Source organism: Nicotiana tabacum, chromosome 18 (genome assembly GCF_000715075.1).
Source record: "Nicotiana tabacum cultivar K326 chromosome 18, ASM71507v2, whole genome shotgun sequence".
NCBI lineage: Eukaryota > Viridiplantae > Streptophyta > Magnoliopsida > Solanales > Solanaceae > Nicotiana > Nicotiana tabacum.
The window spans coordinates 14,450,437-14,468,410 of NC_134097.1; the positions used below are offsets into that span (position 1 = coordinate 14,450,437).

The window sequence follows — 17,974 nt, forward strand, 5'->3', positions numbered from 1 at the left end:
TCAAATAAATGTTGTTTTACTTTCATACTATCTTAGTAAATCTATGTTTTAGAGACTCATGACTTGTACTACTGATCATTGGGTTATTGTACAGAGATTCAATTATTTCACTTATTTACTTCATATTAATTTCAATAGAATTGTGTTGATTGTTAATTAGTTTACCTATCGGGTTGAGTTAGGTGTCATCACGACTAGGCGGATTTTGAGTCGTGACAATGATTAACTTAGCTCTCAATATCAGATTTTCTTTTCTTGTCTTTTTGTTGAATTTTTATTTCTCTTTCTCGACTTTACTTACAAAAAGATCATTTGTAAATTTAATGATGTTTTTACAATAGCGCGAAGTACAAGCAAATTAACTAGTCATAAATATATTAAGAAGTACGTAGAAAGTCAATTGGGATGGGAAGAAAATCAAGATCAACGAAAAGAAAGTGACCTCGGAAAATTGAACCTTATTATTGTTTACAAGCAAACGGAAAAAAGTACAACACACAATACAGGAATGTATGGAAGGACGATTAAATGGACAAGTAAAAGAATTAAAATCAAGATCCTCCTTTTGAAGGGTGAACTGCATAGATGGTCTGGACAATATCTGAACAAAGGAGGAAAATAGAACCAACCAAAGCAATTATAGACCAGGGACTGTTAAAATATGTATTTTTCAACTCAGACAACCAAGTCCTGGCTTTATTGTTATAGTGATCCTCGATATTCCTTTTCTCCTTGAAGAAAAAAGATTCATCTTCTGTGCCATAAGTATTCAATGATTTATAGACTTCTACCACTTGTTCATCACTCCCTAAGCTGTTCATTAAAATTTTCTTTTCTCGCAACTCTTTGACATCCTCTTGCGAAACAATAAGTGATTTCATGAAATTCACGTAAGCAGTGACAACTTTATCGGTAAAAACATTGGGACAGAACTCATAAGCAATCATGTTCATGAAAAATGTTCTGGTGTACGGAGAAACATACCAACATGGGAGTTTGAGCTTTGCAGAGTGACAGAATTCAGCGGGGCTAAACCTTACACCATTCAAAGACGCAATCTCGCTAGGCCTGAAATGAATGCCCTTTGATTTTAGATCCGTCACAGAATGAAACACATACCCCCCACGCCCACGAGTTGACGTTTCATCTTTTCTACAACACCAATATTCAAGACATAATCCCAACTTGTTGAAAATATCACGGAAAGGATCACAAGCACGTACACGTGGTTGTGGGATTTCCCCGCTGCCAGTGACGATTACTCTTCGAAATATTTCAAGAAGGTGAAGGGGCTGTTTATTATTGTCATTATCTTTCAATAATCTTGTGTCCTCATCGAAGAGTATGTGAAAACAAGAACTTTCCACCGTCTCTATAAATCCTTTTTCATTTACAGGATATCTCGAGCTAGCCAAGATCATGAGAATTCTGAACGGTACCTGATTTTCAAGCAAATATAAATCACGTTTACTTAGGGTATAAACTGCAGTACCAAGATGCTCAATTGTCTCGCTACGTTTAAATGCCTGATCCCATGGTCCTATAATATTTAGAATGAAGCATGCGTCAAGGAGCATCATTTCAGCAAAATAAATGTCATCATAGATAGACGTGAATTCTTCGAGGTAACAACTTTTAGCATATTCAATTTCCTTTCGAATTTCCTCCAGGAAGAAAGCTTTGTCTTGATTACTCCCTTCAATGAACATGTCTAGGGCCATGGACTTGAAATTCTGAACAAACTTGAGCTTCTCCTTTCCATGGTGGTAAGGCCCAAGTGAAACCACTTTAGGATCATAGTCACCGCTTTCCTTATTCTCATCACTCAGGAATGAAGGAACCTTTTGTATTTGATTCCTTCTAACTTCAGTTGAGTTATCCAGTTTCATTTCAGAACCTTCATGAACAGCATGAATAGGAAATATTAGATATAAGTAGTGAAATTAGACCAGTTATATTTCAATTAGAACTTCTGTTTGACAGGACATGCATATAGTTCAAGAAAGATTTTTTTTAAAAATCTTTTATGTTTGTACTCTTAATATGATGCCAAGACACTAAGAAATTTAAAGTTAAATTACTTCTAAATGTATAAATTTATGCATCGTTCTTTTTGGAGCAAAGAGTATATTCCTTCTTTTAGTTGTAGAAACCACAACAATCAATCAAATCATTAACGAAAAATTAAAATTGAGTTGAAGATGATGCCAATTAATGAACGCACAAAGTACTTAGATGTTGGCTAGGTGAACAGGTAATAACTACATTTTGATTTATCTATGCATTTTGTAAGCATAAAAAATATCACACATTAAGTATTTTTAAGCGAAAATGAGTTAAATGCCATAATTTTGTTAACCCTAACTTATTGCTTGCTTATCACACTTTGATTTGACTAAACTCTTCACTATTTTATGTCTAAATTTATAATTAATCCCGGAAGACCCCTTGCCAAAACAAAACTCCTAATACCTCTCCATTATGTTTCAGTTATTCTTCTTTTTTTCAATACTAAAGGTACTTCTAAATTTATATTTTTTCTATAAATAGCTGTATATGTATTTTGGTCATTTTAACAAAAAAATAAGGTTATTAACACTTTTTTACTAAATATACCAATTGTTTATATTTTCATCACTTTTATATACGATGCCTGTTTATTTATAGTTTTAGTTAGGTACTGATCATCACTATATGGTCCAGAATTTAAGACGATAGAAAGTAAGGAAATAGAAAATCAAACGATGAATTAGTGCATACTATCACAGACATATAGCAGTTTGTGTAAAAAGCAGTTTGTGTAATACATTTTTCTCCCTTAAGTTGAAGTTTTACATTATTCTATATATCTTTGCATGCAAGATTATAGAATCACAAACAGAAAAGGATGCAAACTTTAGGCATTTTCTTTTTTAGCTTCAGGTATTAAAATACCTTCTAGTTGGGCGTAACTAATTTAATTGTTTTTTCTATTTAACTTAGAATCCATCATTTTGGCAAATCGACATTCGTGAACATTTTGTATAAAAGAAAGTGTTCCTATATTTAATTTTACTCGCTACGTGGAACAGTTGTTGGACTAGAAAATATAGCATCTACAAGAATTCATTGGTATGGATTCAAAATCTCTCACGCGGGTGCAGGGAATTATGCTTGTGCTCTTTTTTATTTTGGGTCCGAATTTGCCTTTCGGTCTTGATTTGAGCACTTGTCTAACTATTAAGAAAGCTCGAAAAATTTTAAAACTTAAATAATGAAAAGAATTCTTGATGCATAAAGAGGCATACCAGGAAATTAAACTAAAAAAAATGCATTTCTAGAGTAGAACACATTACATACCACTGTACTAGCGTTTTGATTGCTCTTCCACTGAGATGTTTGATAATAGTTTAAGAATGTAGCCATATTTAAAGGCTTACTTACGGATGGAATATTTTAAACCTTGGTTCCATAGTAAGGAATAAACGTTAAAGTGATATTGGGGTGCTTCAAAATGAAATAAACACATACTACTTTAATTTAGAATCCGAATTTTCTTTTATAATTTGTATCCAATTGTAATTAGTAAAACAAACCGAGATATTTCTTTTTTCTTTTTTTCTTTTTTCTCTACTTTCTTAATCTTTTTTCTTTTCATTTTTTGTTTTCTGTTTTGGTTTTGGTTTTTGTGTTTTTCCTTTTTGATGCTTTGCGTATGAACATTGTTTTCTGCCAATTCTGATCTCATACATTAAGATCAAATTAACATGCTTTCCTCTTTTCTTCTTGAGTAAAGAAAGATTCTTCCCAGCTCTATGAATCACGTGGGAATATGAAGCAATTCTTTATCTTTATCTTAACGTTAACCTGCTAACGAAAGCTAGCATTCCTTTACCCCGCAAATAGGAAAAAGCTAATTCCAGCTGTAAGTTTATCTAATGATTTTAAAACGCAATTAGGACAAACGCATCATATTAGGTTCCGACTTTTCTTTTTTCGTCAATTATGGTGAAAAATGCAACATGTTTCTTTAAGTACGTACTTACAAAAACTGAGGTACAAAAATAACCTATACGTTAACTTTCAAATTCATCTCATTGAAAGCACGTAATTGACTACCGTGGAATTTGGTTGAATGTTTGGGATTTATTCACCTTTAACTAGAGATTTCAGGTTTGAGCCGTGATAATTATATGCGGTAAATTGGTTATTGACAGTTAGACGAATGAAGAGATAAAACGTGGAGCTGAAGACAGGTAAGCTGTGATTCAGCAAGTAGTTGATATCGGTTACAAGCATGTGACCGGTACTGGGTGAATTTCGAAGGCAGGATAATCGATAACAAAGATTTGAATAATTGATATCGGATAGCATTCAATGAACAATCATTATAGAGAATATATGCATTTATAGCAAACTGTTTGGCACGCCCCAAACCTGGGGAGGCATGGCCGGCACCCGATGCCATGCTCGGCCCAAGCATACCACTCTGTAACTGTAAACTGTGGAGGAGTATCCCCCAACTTAGGCCGACGAGGCCTACCTGAAAGCTGACAATACCAATCAAGGCCGATGAGGCCATATTCTGAATCATCTGAAAATAATGTATCTCTCATCTTAATTAGGGTAAACATACCCCAAAAGCTCATATACATAACATTGCAGGCCGACGAGGCCGGTATGAATGTCTACAACCAGCAATACCAAACTGAACATGTACAAAGGGCTGGCAAGGCCACAATACTAACATGCAAAATACACAGGACTCATCTCCAAGCCTCTAGAGATAACTGAACTGTATCATGGTCGGGACAGGGCCTCGACCGACCCATCAAATCTGTATATATAAAGTAGACTCCAAGGTCAAGACCGGATAAATTCGAGGAAGTGAAGCTTACCGACCAAGCTGATGTATGACTCTGCTTACTGGGAAGGTCTATCTAGCAGTCTATTAGGACATGCAGGAATGAAATGCAGCATCCCCAGGCAAAAGGGACGTCGGTATAAATAAAGTACCGAGTATGTAAGGCATGAAAACTAACCCACCGGAGACCGACACCGTCTCCCATATAAAGCTTCATACGGAGCCATCTGAATGCTTGACTAGTAGCTATTATTGTAAGAAAACTCCTCGAGTGGCAGAAGTTGATCCCAAGAACCCCCAAAATCGATAACACAAGCACGTAGCATATCCTCCAATATCTGAATAGTGCACTCGGACTGTCTGTCTGTCTGAGGGTGAAATGTTGTACTCAACTAAACCTGTGTGCCCAATTATCGCTGCACTGCCCTCCAAAACTGTGAGATAAACTGCGTACCCCGATCTGAAATAATGGACACTGGCACACTGTGTAGGCGAACAATCTCGCGAATATAAATCCCAGCCAACCGCTCCGAAGAATAATTAGTACCGACTGGAATAAAATGCACAGATTTGGTCAACCGATCTACTATCACCCAAACAACATCAAACTTTGTCAAAGTCCATGGGAGTCCAACTACGAAGTCCATGGTAATACGCTCCCACTTCCACTCCGGAATTTCAAGTCTCTGTAGCAATCCGCCCAGTCTCTGATGCTCGTACTTTACCTGTTGACAATTTAAACACCAAGATACAAACCCAACTATATCTTTCTTCATCCGCCTCCACCAATAGTGCTGTCTCAAATTCGTATACATCTTCGCGATGCCTGGATGAATAGAGTACCGCGAACTGTGAGCTTCCTGGAGAATCAGCTCACGCAAAACCATCTACATTAGTTACACATAGCATGCCCTGCATCCGTAATACACCTTCATCTCCAATAGTGACTTCCTTGGCATCACCGTGCTGAACCGTGTCCTTGAGGACAAACAGATGTGGATCATCATACTGGCGCTCTCTGATGCGATCATATAAAGAAGACCAAAAAACCACACATGCCAAAACTCGATTCAGCTCGGAAACATCCAATCTAACAAACTGATTAGCCAAGGACTGAACCTCCAAGGATAAAGGCCTCTCTTCTACCTGTAAGTATGCTAAGCTGACCAAACTCTCTGCCTTACGACTGAAGGCATCGGCCACCACATTGGCATTTCTGAGATGATAGAGAATGTTGATATCACAATCCTTAAGCAACTCCAACCACCTTCGCTGCCGCAAGTTAAGATCCTTCTGTTTAAACAAATGTTGTAGACTTCGATGATCGGTATATACCTCACACAGGACACCGTACAAGTAATGCCGCCAAATTTTCAAGGCATGAACAATAGCTGCTAACTCAAGATCGTGGACTGGATAATTCTTCTCATGTACCTTTAACTGACTGGACGCATAGGCAATCACCCTACTGTCTTGCATAAGTACTGCATCGAGACCATTCCGCGATGCGTCACAATACACAGTATAAGACTCTGAACCTGTAGGCAACACCAATACTGGAGCTGTAGTCAAAGCTATCTTGAGCTTCTGAAAGCTCTCTTCACATTTATCCGACCACCTGAACGGTGCACCTTTTTGGGTCAATTTAGTCATAGGCGATGCAATAGATGAGAAACCTTCCACGAAACGACAATAATAATCGGTCAAGCTGAGAAAATTCCGAATCTCAGTAACTGAGGATCGTCTGGGCCAATTCTGAACTGCCTTTATTTTCTTCGGATCCACCTTAATTCCTTCACTGGACACTATATGTCCCGTGAAGGAATTGGCCCAGACGATCTCAATATCAGATTTTCTTTTCTTGTCTTTCTGTTGAATTTTTATTTCTCTTTCTCGACTTTACTTACAAAAAGATCATTTGTAAATTTAATGATGTTTTTACAGTAGCGCGAAGCACAAGCAAATTGACTAGTCATAAATATATTAAGAAGTACGTAGAAAGTCAACTGGGATGGGAAGAAAATCAAGATCAACGAAAAGAAAGTGACCTCGAAAAATTGAACCTTATTATTGTTTACAAGCAAACGGAAAAAAGTACAACACACAATACAGGAATGTATGGAAGGACGATTAAATGGACAAGTAAAAGAATTAAAATCAAGATCCTCCTTTTGAAGGGTGAACTGCATAGATGGTCTGGACAATATCTGAACAAAGGAGGAAAATAGAACCAACCAAAGCAATTATAGACCAGGGACTGTTAAAATATGTATTTTTCAACTCAGACAACCAAGTCCTGGCTTTATTGTTATAGTGATCCTCGATATTCCTTTTCTCCTTGAAGAAAAAAGATTCATCTTCTGTGCCATAAGTATTCAATGATTTATAGACTTCTACCACTTGTTCATCACTCCCTAAGCTGTTCATTAAAATTTTCTTTTCTCGCAACTCTTTGACATCCTCTTGCGAAACAATAAGTGATTTCATGAAATTCACGTAAGCAGTGACAACTTTATCGGTAAAAACATTGGGACAGAACTCATAAGCAATCATGTTCATGAAAAATGTTCTGGTGTACGGAGAAACATACCAACATGGGAGTTTGAGCTTTGCAGAGTGACAGAATTCAGCGGGGCTAAACCTTACACCATTCAAAGACGCAATCTCGCTAGGCCTGAAATGAATGCCCTTTGATTTTAGATCCGTCACAGAATGAAACACATACCCCCCACGCCCACGAGTTGACGTTTCATCTTTTCTACAACACCAATATTCAAGACATAATCCCAACTTGTTGAAAATATCACGGAAAGGATCACAAGCACGTACACGTGGTTGTGGGATTTCCCCGCTGCCAGTGACGATTACTCTTCGAAATATTTCAAGAAGGTGAAGGGGCTGTTTATTATTGTCATTATCTTTCAATAATCTTGTGTCCTCATCGAAGAGTATGTGAAAACAAGAACTTTCCACCGTCTCTATAAATCCTTTTTCATTTACAGGATATCTCGAGCTAGCCAAGATCATGAGAATTCTGAACGGTACCTGATTTTCAAGCAAATATAAATCACGTTTACTTAGGGTATAAACTGCAGTACCAAGATGCTCAATTGTCTCGCTACGTTTAAATGCCTGATCCCATGGTCCTATAATATTTAGAATGAAGCATGCGTCAAGGAGCATCATTTCAGCAAAATAAATGTCATCATAGATAGACGTGAATTCTTCGAGGTAACAACTTTTAGCATATTCAATTTCCTTTCGAATTTCCTCCAGGAAGAAAGCTTTGTCTTGATTACTCCCTTCAATGAACATGTCTAGGGCCATGGACTTGAAATTCTGAACAAACTTGAGCTTCTCCTTTCCATGGTGGTAAGGCCCAAGTGAAACCACTTTAGGATCATAGTCACCGCTTTCCTTATTCTCATCACTCAGGAATGAAGGAACCTTTTGTATTTGATTCCTTCTAACTTCAGTTGAGTTATCCAGTTTCATTTCAGAACCTTCATGAACAGCATGAATAGGAAATATTAGATATAAGTAGTGAAATTAGACCAGTTATATTTCAATTAGAACTTCTGTTTGACAGGACATGCATATAGTTCAAGAAAGATTTTTTTTAAAAATCTTTTATGTTTGTACTCTTAATATGATGCCAAGACACTAAGAAATTTAAAGTTAAATTACTTCTAAATGTATAAATTTATGCATCGTTCTTTTTGGAGCAAAGAGTATATTCCTTCTTTTAGTTGTAGAAACCACAACAATCAATCAAATCATTAACGAAAAATTAAAATTGAGTTGAAGATGATGCCAATTAATGAACGCACAAAGTACTTAGATGTTGGCTAGGTGAACAGGTAATAACTACATTTTGATTTATCTATGCATTTTGTAAGCATAAAAAATATCACACATTAAGTATTTTTAAGCGAAAATGAGTTAAATGCCATAATTTTGTTAACCCTAACTTATTGCTTGCTTATCACACTTTGATTTGACTAAACTCTTCACTATTTTATGTCTAAATTTATAATTAATCCCGGAAGACCCCTTGCCAAAACAAAACTCCTAATACCTCTCCATTATGTTTCAGTTATTCTTCTTTTTTTCAATACTAAAGGTACTTCTAAATTTATATTTTTTCTATAAATAGCTGTATATGTATTTTGGTCATTTTAACAAAAAAATAAGGTTATTAACACTTTTTTACTAAATATACCAATTGTTTATATTTTCATCACTTTTATATACGATGCCTGTTTATTTATAGTTTTAGTTAGGTACTGATCATCACTATATGGTCCAGAATTTAAGACGATAGAAAGTAAGGAAATAGAAAATCAAACGATGAATTAGTGCATACTATCACAGACATATAGCAGTTTGTGTAAAAAGCAGTTTGTGTAATACATTTTTCTCCCTTAAGTTGAAGTTTTACATTATTCTATATATCTTTGCATGCAAGATTATAGAATCACAAACAGAAAAGGATGCAAACTTTAGGCATTTTCTTTTTTAGCTTCAGGTATTAAAATACCTTCTAGTTGGGCGTAACTAATTTAATTGTTTTTTCTATTTAACTTAGAATCCATCATTTTGGCAAATCGACATTCGTGAACATTTTGTATAAAAGAAAGTGTTCCTATATTTAATTTTACTCGCTACGTGGAACAGTTGTTGGACTAGAAAATATAGCATCTACAAGAATTCATTGGTATGGATTCAAAATCTCTCACGCGGGTGCAGGGAATTATGCTTGTGCTCTTTTTTATTTTGGGTCCGAATTTGCCTTTCGGTCTTGATTTGAGCACTTGTCTAACTATTAAGAAAGCTCGAAAAATTTTAAAACTTAAATAATGAAAAGAATTCTTGATGCATAAAGAGGCATACCAGGAAATTAAACTAAAAAAAATGCATTTCTAGAGTAGAACACATTACATACCACTGTACTAGCGTTTTGATTGCTCTTCCACTGAGATGTTTGATAATAGTTTAAGAATGTAGCCATATTTAAAGGCTTACTTACGGATGGAATATTTTAAACCTTGGTTCCATAGTAAGGAATAAACGTTAAAGTGATATTGGGGTGCTTCAAAATGAAATAAACACATACTACTTTAATTTAGAATCCGAATTTTCTTTTATAATTTGTATCCAATTGTAATTAGTAAAACAAACCGAGATATTTCTTTTTTCTTTTTTTCTTTTTTCTCTACTTTCTTAATCTTTTTTCTTTTCATTTTTTGTTTTCTGTTTTGGTTTTGGTTTTTGTGTTTTTCCTTTTTGATGCTTTGCGTATGAACATTGTTTTCTGCCAATTCTGATCTCATACATTAAGATCAAATTAACATGCTTTCCTCTTTTCTTCTTGAGTAAAGAAAGATTCTTCCCAGCTCTATGAATCACGTGGGAATATGAAGCAATTCTTTATCTTTATCTTAACGTTAACCTGCTAACGAAAGCTAGCATTCCTTTACCCCGCAAATAGGAAAAAGCTAATTCCAGCTGTAAGTTTATCTAATGATTTTAAAACGCAATTAGGACAAACGCATCATATTAGGTTCCGACTTTTCTTTTTTCGTCAATTATGGTGAAAAATGCAACATGTTTCTTTAAGTACGTACTTACAAAAACTGAGGTACAAAAATAACCTATACGTTAACTTTCAAATTCATCTCATTGAAAGCACGTAATTGACTACCGTGGAATTTGGTTGAATGTTTGGGATTTATTCACCTTTAACTAGAGATTTCAGGTTTGAGCCGTGATAATTATATGCGGTAAATTGGTTATTGACAGTTAGACGAATGAAGAGATAAAACGTGGAGCTGAAGACAGGTAAGCTGTGATTCAGCAAGTAGTTGATATCGGTTACAAGCATGTGACCGGTACTGGGTGAATTTCGAAGGCAGGATAATCGATAACAAAGATTTGAATAATTGATATCGGATAGCATTCAATGAACAATCATTATAGAGAATATATGCATTTATAGCAAACTGTTTGGCACGCCCCAAACCTGGGGAGGCATGGCCGGCACCCGATGCCATGCTCGGCCCAAGCATACCACTCTGTAACTGTAAACTGTGGAGGAGTATCCCCCAACTTAGGCCGACGAGGCCTACCTGAAAGCTGACAATACCAATCAAGGCCGATGAGGCCATATTCTGAATCATCTGAAAATAATGTATCTCTCATCTTAATTAGGGTAAACATACCCCAAAAGCTCATATACATAACATTGCAGGCCGACGAGGCCGGTATGAATGTCTACAACCAGCAATACCAAACTGAACATGTACAAAGGGCTGGCAAGGCCACAATACTAACATGCAAAATACACAGGACTCATCTCCAAGCCTCTAGAGATAACTGAACTGTATCATGGTCGGGACAGGGCCTCGACCGACCCATCAAATCTGTATATATAAAGTAGACTCCAAGGTCAAGACCGGATAAATTCGAGGAAGTGAAGCTTACCGACCAAGCTGATGTATGACTCTGCTTACTGGGAAGGTCTATCTAGCAGTCTATTAGGACATGCAGGAATGAAATGCAGCATCCCCAGGCAAAAGGGACGTCGGTATAAATAAAGTACCGAGTATGTAAGGCATGAAAACTAACCCACCGGAGACCGACACCGTCTCCCATATAAAGCTTCATACGGAGCCATCTGAATGCTTGACTAGTAGCTATTATTGTAAGAAAACTCCTCGAGTGGCAGAAGTTGATCCCAAGAACCCCCAAAATCGATAACACAAGCACGTAGCATATCCTCCAATATCTGAATAGTGCACTCGGACTGTCTGTCTGTCTGAGGGTGAAATGTTGTACTCAACTAAACCTGTGTGCCCAATTATCGCTGCACTGCCCTCCAAAACTGTGAGATAAACTGCGTACCCCGATCTGAAATAATGGACACTGGCACACTGTGTAGGCGAACAATCTCGCGAATATAAATCCCAGCCAACCGCTCCGAAGAATAATTAGTACCGACTGGAATAAAATGCACAGATTTGGTCAACCGATCTACTATCACCCAAACAACATCAAACTTTGTCAAAGTCCATGGGAGTCCAACTACGAAGTCCATGGTAATACGCTCCCACTTCCACTCCGGAATTTCAAGTCTCTGTAGCAATCCGCCCAGTCTCTGATGCTCGTACTTTACCTGTTGACAATTTAAACACCAAGATACAAACCCAACTATATCTTTCTTCATCCGCCTCCACCAATAGTGCTGTCTCAAATTCGTATACATCTTCGCGATGCCTGGATGAATAGAGTACCGCGAACTGTGAGCTTCCTGGAGAATCAGCTCACGCAAAACCATCTACATTAGTTACACATAGCATGCCCTGCATCCGTAATACACCTTCATCTCCAATAGTGACTTCCTTGGCATCACCGTGCTGAACCGTGTCCTTGAGGACAAACAGATGTGGATCATCATACTGGCGCTCTCTGATGCGATCATATAAAGAAGACCAAAAAACCACACATGCCAAAACTCGATTCAGCTCGGAAACATCCAATCTAACAAACTGATTAGCCAAGGACTGAACCTCCAAGGATAAAGGCCTCTCTTCTACCTGTAAGTATGCTAAGCTGACCAAACTCTCTGCCTTACGACTGAAGGCATCGGCCACCACATTGGCATTTCTGAGATGATAGAGAATGTTGATATCACAATCCTTAAGCAACTCCAACCACCTTCGCTGCCGCAAGTTAAGATCCTTCTGTTTAAACAAATGTTGTAGACTTCGATGATCGGTATATACCTCACACAGGACACCGTACAAGTAATGCCGCCAAATTTTCAAGGCATGAACAATAGCTGCTAACTCAAGATCGTGGACTGGATAATTCTTCTCATGTACCTTTAACTGACTGGACGCATAGGCAATCACCCTACTGTCTTGCATAAGTACTGCATCGAGACCATTCCGCGATGCGTCACAATACACAGTATAAGACTCTGAACCTGTAGGCAACACCAATACTGGAGCTGTAGTCAAAGCTATCTTGAGCTTCTGAAAGCTCTCTTCACATTTATCCGACCACCTGAACGGTGCACCTTTTTGGGTCAATTTAGTCATAGGCGATGCAATAGATGAGAAACCTTCCACGAAACGACAATAATAATCGGTCAAGCTGAGAAAATTCCGAATCTCAGTAACTGAGGATCGTCTGGGCCAATTCTGAACTGCCTTTATTTTCTTCGGATCCACCTTAATTCCTTCACTGGACACTATATGTCCCGTGAAGGAATTGGCCCAGACGATCTCAATATCAGATTTTCTTTTCTTGTCTTTCTGTTGAATTTTTATTTCTCTTTCTCGACTTTACTTACAAAAAGATCATTTGTAAATTTAATGATGTTTTTACAGTAGCGCGAAGCACAAGCAAATTGACTAGTCATAAATATATTAAGAAGTACGTAGAAAGTCAACTGGGATGGGAAGAAAATCAAGATCAACGAAAAGAAAGTGACCTCGAAAAATTGAACCTTATTATTGTTTACAAGCAAACGGAAAAAAGTACAACACACAATACAGGAATGTATGGAAGGACGATTAAATGGACAAGTAAAAGAATTAAAATCAAGATCCTCCTTTTGAAGGGTGAACTGCATAGATGGTCTGGACAATATCTGAACAAAGGAGGAAAATAGAACCAACCAAAGCAATTATAGACCAGGGACTGTTAAAATATGTATTTTTCAACTCAGACAACCAAGTCCTGGCTTTATTGTTATAGTGATCCTCGATATTCCTTTTCTCCTTGAAGAAAAAAGATTCATCTTCTGTGCCATAAGTATTCAATGATTTATAGACTTCTACCACTTGTTCATCACTCCCTAAGCTGTTCATTAAAATTTTCTTTTCTCGCAACTCTTTGACATCCTCTTGCGAAACAATAAGTGATTTCATGAAATTCACGTAAGCAGTGACAACTTTATCGGTAAAAACATTGGGACAGAACTCATAAGCAATCATGTTCATGAAAAATGTTCTGGTGTACGGAGAAACATACCAACATGGGAGTTTGAGCTTTGCAGAGTGACAGAATTCAGCGGGGCTAAACCTTACACCATTCAAAGACGCAATCTCGCTAGGCCTGAAATGAATGCCCTTTGATTTTAGATCCGTCACAGAATGAAACACATACCCCCCACGCCCACGAGTTGACGTTTCATCTTTTCTACAACACCAATATTCAAGACATAATCCCAACTTGTTGAAAATATCACGGAAAGGATCACAAGCACGTACACGTGGTTGTGGGATTTCCCCGCTGCCAGTGACGATTACTCTTCGAAATATTTCAAGAAGGTGAAGGGGCTGTTTATTATTGTCATTATCTTTCAATAATCTTGTGTCCTCATCGAAGAGTATGTGAAAACAAGAACTTTCCACCGTCTCTATAAATCCTTTTTCATTTACAGGATATCTCGAGCTAGCCAAGATCATGAGAATTCTGAACGGTACCTGATTTTCAAGCAAATATAAATCACGTTTACTTAGGGTATAAACTGCAGTACCAAGATGCTCAATTGTCTCGCTACGTTTAAATGCCTGATCCCATGGTCCTATAATATTTAGAATGAAGCATGCGTCAAGGAGCATCATTTCAGCAAAATAAATGTCATCATAGATAGACGTGAATTCTTCGAGGTAACAACTTTTAGCATATTCAATTTCCTTTCGAATTTCCTCCAGGAAGAAAGCTTTGTCTTGATTACTCCCTTCAATGAACATGTCTAGGGCCATGGACTTGAAATTCTGAACAAACTTGAGCTTCTCCTTTCCATGGTGGTAAGGCCCAAGTGAAACCACTTTAGGATCATAGTCACCGCTTTCCTTATTCTCATCACTCAGGAATGAAGGAACCTTTTGTATTTGATTCCTTCTAACTTCAGTTGAGTTATCCAGTTTCATTTCAGAACCTTCATGAACAGCATGAATAGGAAATATTAGATATAAGTAGTGAAATTAGACCAGTTATATTTCAATTAGAACTTCTGTTTGACAGGACATGCATATAGTTCAAGAAAGATTTTTTTTAAAAATCTTTTATGTTTGTACTCTTAATATGATGCCAAGACACTAAGAAATTTAAAGTTAAATTACTTCTAAATGTATAAATTTATGCATCGTTCTTTTTGGAGCAAAGAGTATATTCCTTCTTTTAGTTGTAGAAACCACAACAATCAATCAAATCATTAACGAAAAATTAAAATTGAGTTGAAGATGATGCCAATTAATGAACGCACAAAGTACTTAGATGTTGGCTAGGTGAACAGGTAATAACTACATTTTGATTTATCTATGCATTTTGTAAGCATAAAAAATATCACACATTAAGTATTTTTAAGCGAAAATGAGTTAAATGCCATAATTTTGTTAACCCTAACTTATTGCTTGCTTATCACACTTTGATTTGACTAAACTCTTCACTATTTTATGTCTAAATTTATAATTAATCCCGGAAGACCCCTTGCCAAAACAAAACTCCTAATACCTCTCCATTATGTTTCAGTTATTCTTCTTTTTTTCAATACTAAAGGTACTTCTAAATTTATATTTTTTCTATAAATAGCTGTATATGTATTTTGGTCATTTTAACAAAAAAATAAGGTTATTAACACTTTTTTACTAAATATACCAATTGTTTATATTTTCATCACTTTTATATACGATGCCTGTTTATTTATAGTTTTAGTTAGGTACTGATCATCACTATATGGTCCAGAATTTAAGACGATAGAAAGTAAGGAAATAGAAAATCAAACGATGAATTAGTGCATACTATCACAGACATATAGCAGTTTGTGTAAAAAGCAGTTTGTGTAATACATTTTTCTCCCTTAAGTTGAAGTTTTACATTATTCTATATATCTTTGCATGCAAGATTATAGAATCACAAACAGAAAAGGATGCAAACTTTAGGCATTTTCTTTTTTAGCTTCAGGTATTAAAATACCTTCTAGTTGGGCGTAACTAATTTAATTGTTTTTTCTATTTAACTTAGAATCCATCATTTTGGCAAATCGACATTCGTGAACATTTTGTATAAAAGAAAGTGTTCCTATATTTAATTTTACTCGCTACGTGGAACAGTTGTTGGACTAGAAAATATAGCATCTACAAGAATTCATTGGTATGGATTCAAAATCTCTCACGCGGGTGCAGGGAATTATGCTTGTGCTCTTTTTTATTTTGGGTCCGAATTTGCCTTTCGGTCTTGATTTGAGCACTTGTCTAACTATTAAGAAAGCTCGAAAAATTTTAAAACTTAAATAATGAAAAGAATTCTTGATGCATAAAGAGGCATACCAGGAAATTAAACTAAAAAAAATGCATTTCTAGAGTAGAACACATTACATACCACTGTACTAGCGTTTTGATTGCTCTTCCACTGAGATGTTTGATAATAGTTTAAGAATGTAGCCATATTTAAAGGCTTACTTACGGATGGAATATTTTAAACCTTGGTTCCATAGTAAGGAATAAACGTTAAAGTGATATTGGGGTGCTTCAAAATGAAATAAACACATACTACTTTAATTTAGAATCCGAATTTTCTTTTATAATTTGTATCCAATTGTAATTAGTAAAACAAACCGAGATATTTCTTTTTTCTTTTTTTCTTTTTTCTCTACTTTCTTAATCTTTTTTCTTTTCATTTTTTGTTTTCTGTTTTGGTTTTGGTTTTTGTGTTTTTCCTTTTTGATGCTTTGCGTATGAACATTGTTTTCTGCCAATTCTGATCTCATACATTAAGATCAAATTAACATGCTTTCCTCTTTTCTTCTTGAGTAAAGAAAGATTCTTCCCAGCTCTATGAATCACGTGGGAATATGAAGCAATTCTTTATCTTTATCTTAACGTTAACCTGCTAACGAAAGCTAGCATTCCTTTACCCCGCAAATAGGAAAAAGCTAATTCCAGCTGTAAGTTTATCTAATGATTTTAAAACGCAATTAGGACAAACGCATCATATTAGGTTCCGACTTTTCTTTTTTCGTCAATTATGGTGAAAAATGCAACATGTTTCTTTAAGTACGTACTTACAAAAACTGAGGTACAAAAATAACCTATACGTTAACTTTCAAATTCATCTCATTGAAAGCACGTAATTGACTACCGTGGAATTTGGTTGAATGTTTGGGATTTATTCACCTTTAACTAGAGATTTCAGGTTTGAGCCGTGATAATTATATGCGGTAAATTGGTTATTGACAGTTAGACGAATGAAGAGATAAAACGTGGAGCTGAAGACAGGTAAGCTGTGATTCAGCAAGTAGTTGATATCGGTTACAAGCATGTGACCGGTACTGGGTGAATTTCGAAGGCAGGATAATCGATAACAAAGATTTGAATAATTGATATCGGATAGCATTCAATGAACAATCATTATAGAGAATATATGCATTTATAGCAAACTGTTTGGCACGCCCCAAACCTGGGGAGGCATGGCCGGCACCCGATGCCATGCTCGGCCCAAGCATACCACTCTGTAACTGTAAACTGTGGAGGAGTATCCCCCAACTTAGGCCGACGAGGCCTACCTGAAAGCTGACAATACCAATCAAGGCCGATGAGGCCATATTCTGAATCATCTGAAAATAATGTATCTCTCATCTTAATTAGGGTAAACATACCCCAAAAGCTCATATACATAACATTGCAGGCCGACGAGGCCGGTATGAATGTCTACAACCAGCAATACCAAACTGAACATGTACAAAGGGCTGGCAAGGCCACAATACTAACATGCAAAATACACAGGACTCATCTCCAAGCCTCTAGAGATAACTGAACTGTATCATGGTCGGGACAGGGCCTCGACCGACCCATCAAATCTGTATATATAAAGTAGACTCCAAGGTCAAGACCGGATAAATTCGAGGAAGTGAAGCTTACCGACCAAGCTGATGTATGACTCTGCTTACTGGGAAGGTCTATCTAGCAGTCTATTAGGACATGCAGGAATGAAATGCAGCATCCCCAGGCAAAAGGGACGTCGGTATAAATAAAGTACCGAGTATGTAAGGCATGAAAACTAACCCACCGGAGACCGACACCGTCTCCCATATAAAGCTTCATACGGAGCCATCTGAAT

At 36.6% G+C, this 17,974-nt stretch overlaps 3 protein-coding genes across 3 annotated transcripts; all 3 read right to left on the reverse strand.

Moving 5' to 3' along the window:
• Positions 1–441: 441 nt before the first annotated feature.
• On the reverse strand, positions 442–3,493 carry LOC142172870 (UPF0481 protein At3g47200-like). Its single transcript, XM_075236635.1, has 2 exons — positions 3,340–3,493; positions 442–1,897 (listed from the first exon to the last, which is right to left on the reverse strand). Exon 2 carries the CDS (start codon positions 1,887–1,889, stop codon positions 552–554), a length of 1,338 nt encoding a protein of 445 aa, XP_075092736.1. The 5' UTR covers positions 1,890–1,897; positions 3,340–3,493; the 3' UTR covers positions 442–551.
• Positions 3,494–6,887: 3,394 nt separating this feature from the next.
• Positions 6,888–9,942, reverse strand: LOC142172871 (UPF0481 protein At3g47200-like). The gene is made up of 2 exons (XM_075236636.1): positions 9,789–9,942; positions 6,888–8,346 (listed from the first exon to the last, which is right to left on the reverse strand). The coding sequence occupies exon 2, from the start codon at positions 8,336–8,338 to the stop codon at positions 7,001–7,003; it is 1,338 nt and encodes a 445-aa protein (XP_075092737.1). The 5' UTR covers positions 8,339–8,346; positions 9,789–9,942; the 3' UTR covers positions 6,888–7,000.
• A 3,394-nt stretch (positions 9,943–13,336) lies between these two features.
• On the reverse strand, positions 13,337–16,391 carry LOC142172872 (UPF0481 protein At3g47200-like). Its single transcript, XM_075236637.1, has 2 exons — positions 16,238–16,391; positions 13,337–14,795 (listed from the first exon to the last, which is right to left on the reverse strand). Exon 2 carries the CDS (start codon positions 14,785–14,787, stop codon positions 13,450–13,452), a length of 1,338 nt encoding a protein of 445 aa, XP_075092738.1. The 5' UTR covers positions 14,788–14,795; positions 16,238–16,391; the 3' UTR covers positions 13,337–13,449.
• Between the last annotated feature and the right edge of the window lie 1,583 nt (positions 16,392–17,974).

Coding starts and splice junctions, on each gene's coding strand:
- LOC142172870 (XM_075236635.1), bottom strand. CDS start 1,889: ATGAAACTGGATAACTCAACTGAAGTTAGAAGGAATCAAATACAAAAG.
- LOC142172871 (XM_075236636.1), bottom strand. CDS start 8,338: ATGAAACTGGATAACTCAACTGAAGTTAGAAGGAATCAAATACAAAAG.
- LOC142172872 (XM_075236637.1), bottom strand. CDS start 14,787: ATGAAACTGGATAACTCAACTGAAGTTAGAAGGAATCAAATACAAAAG.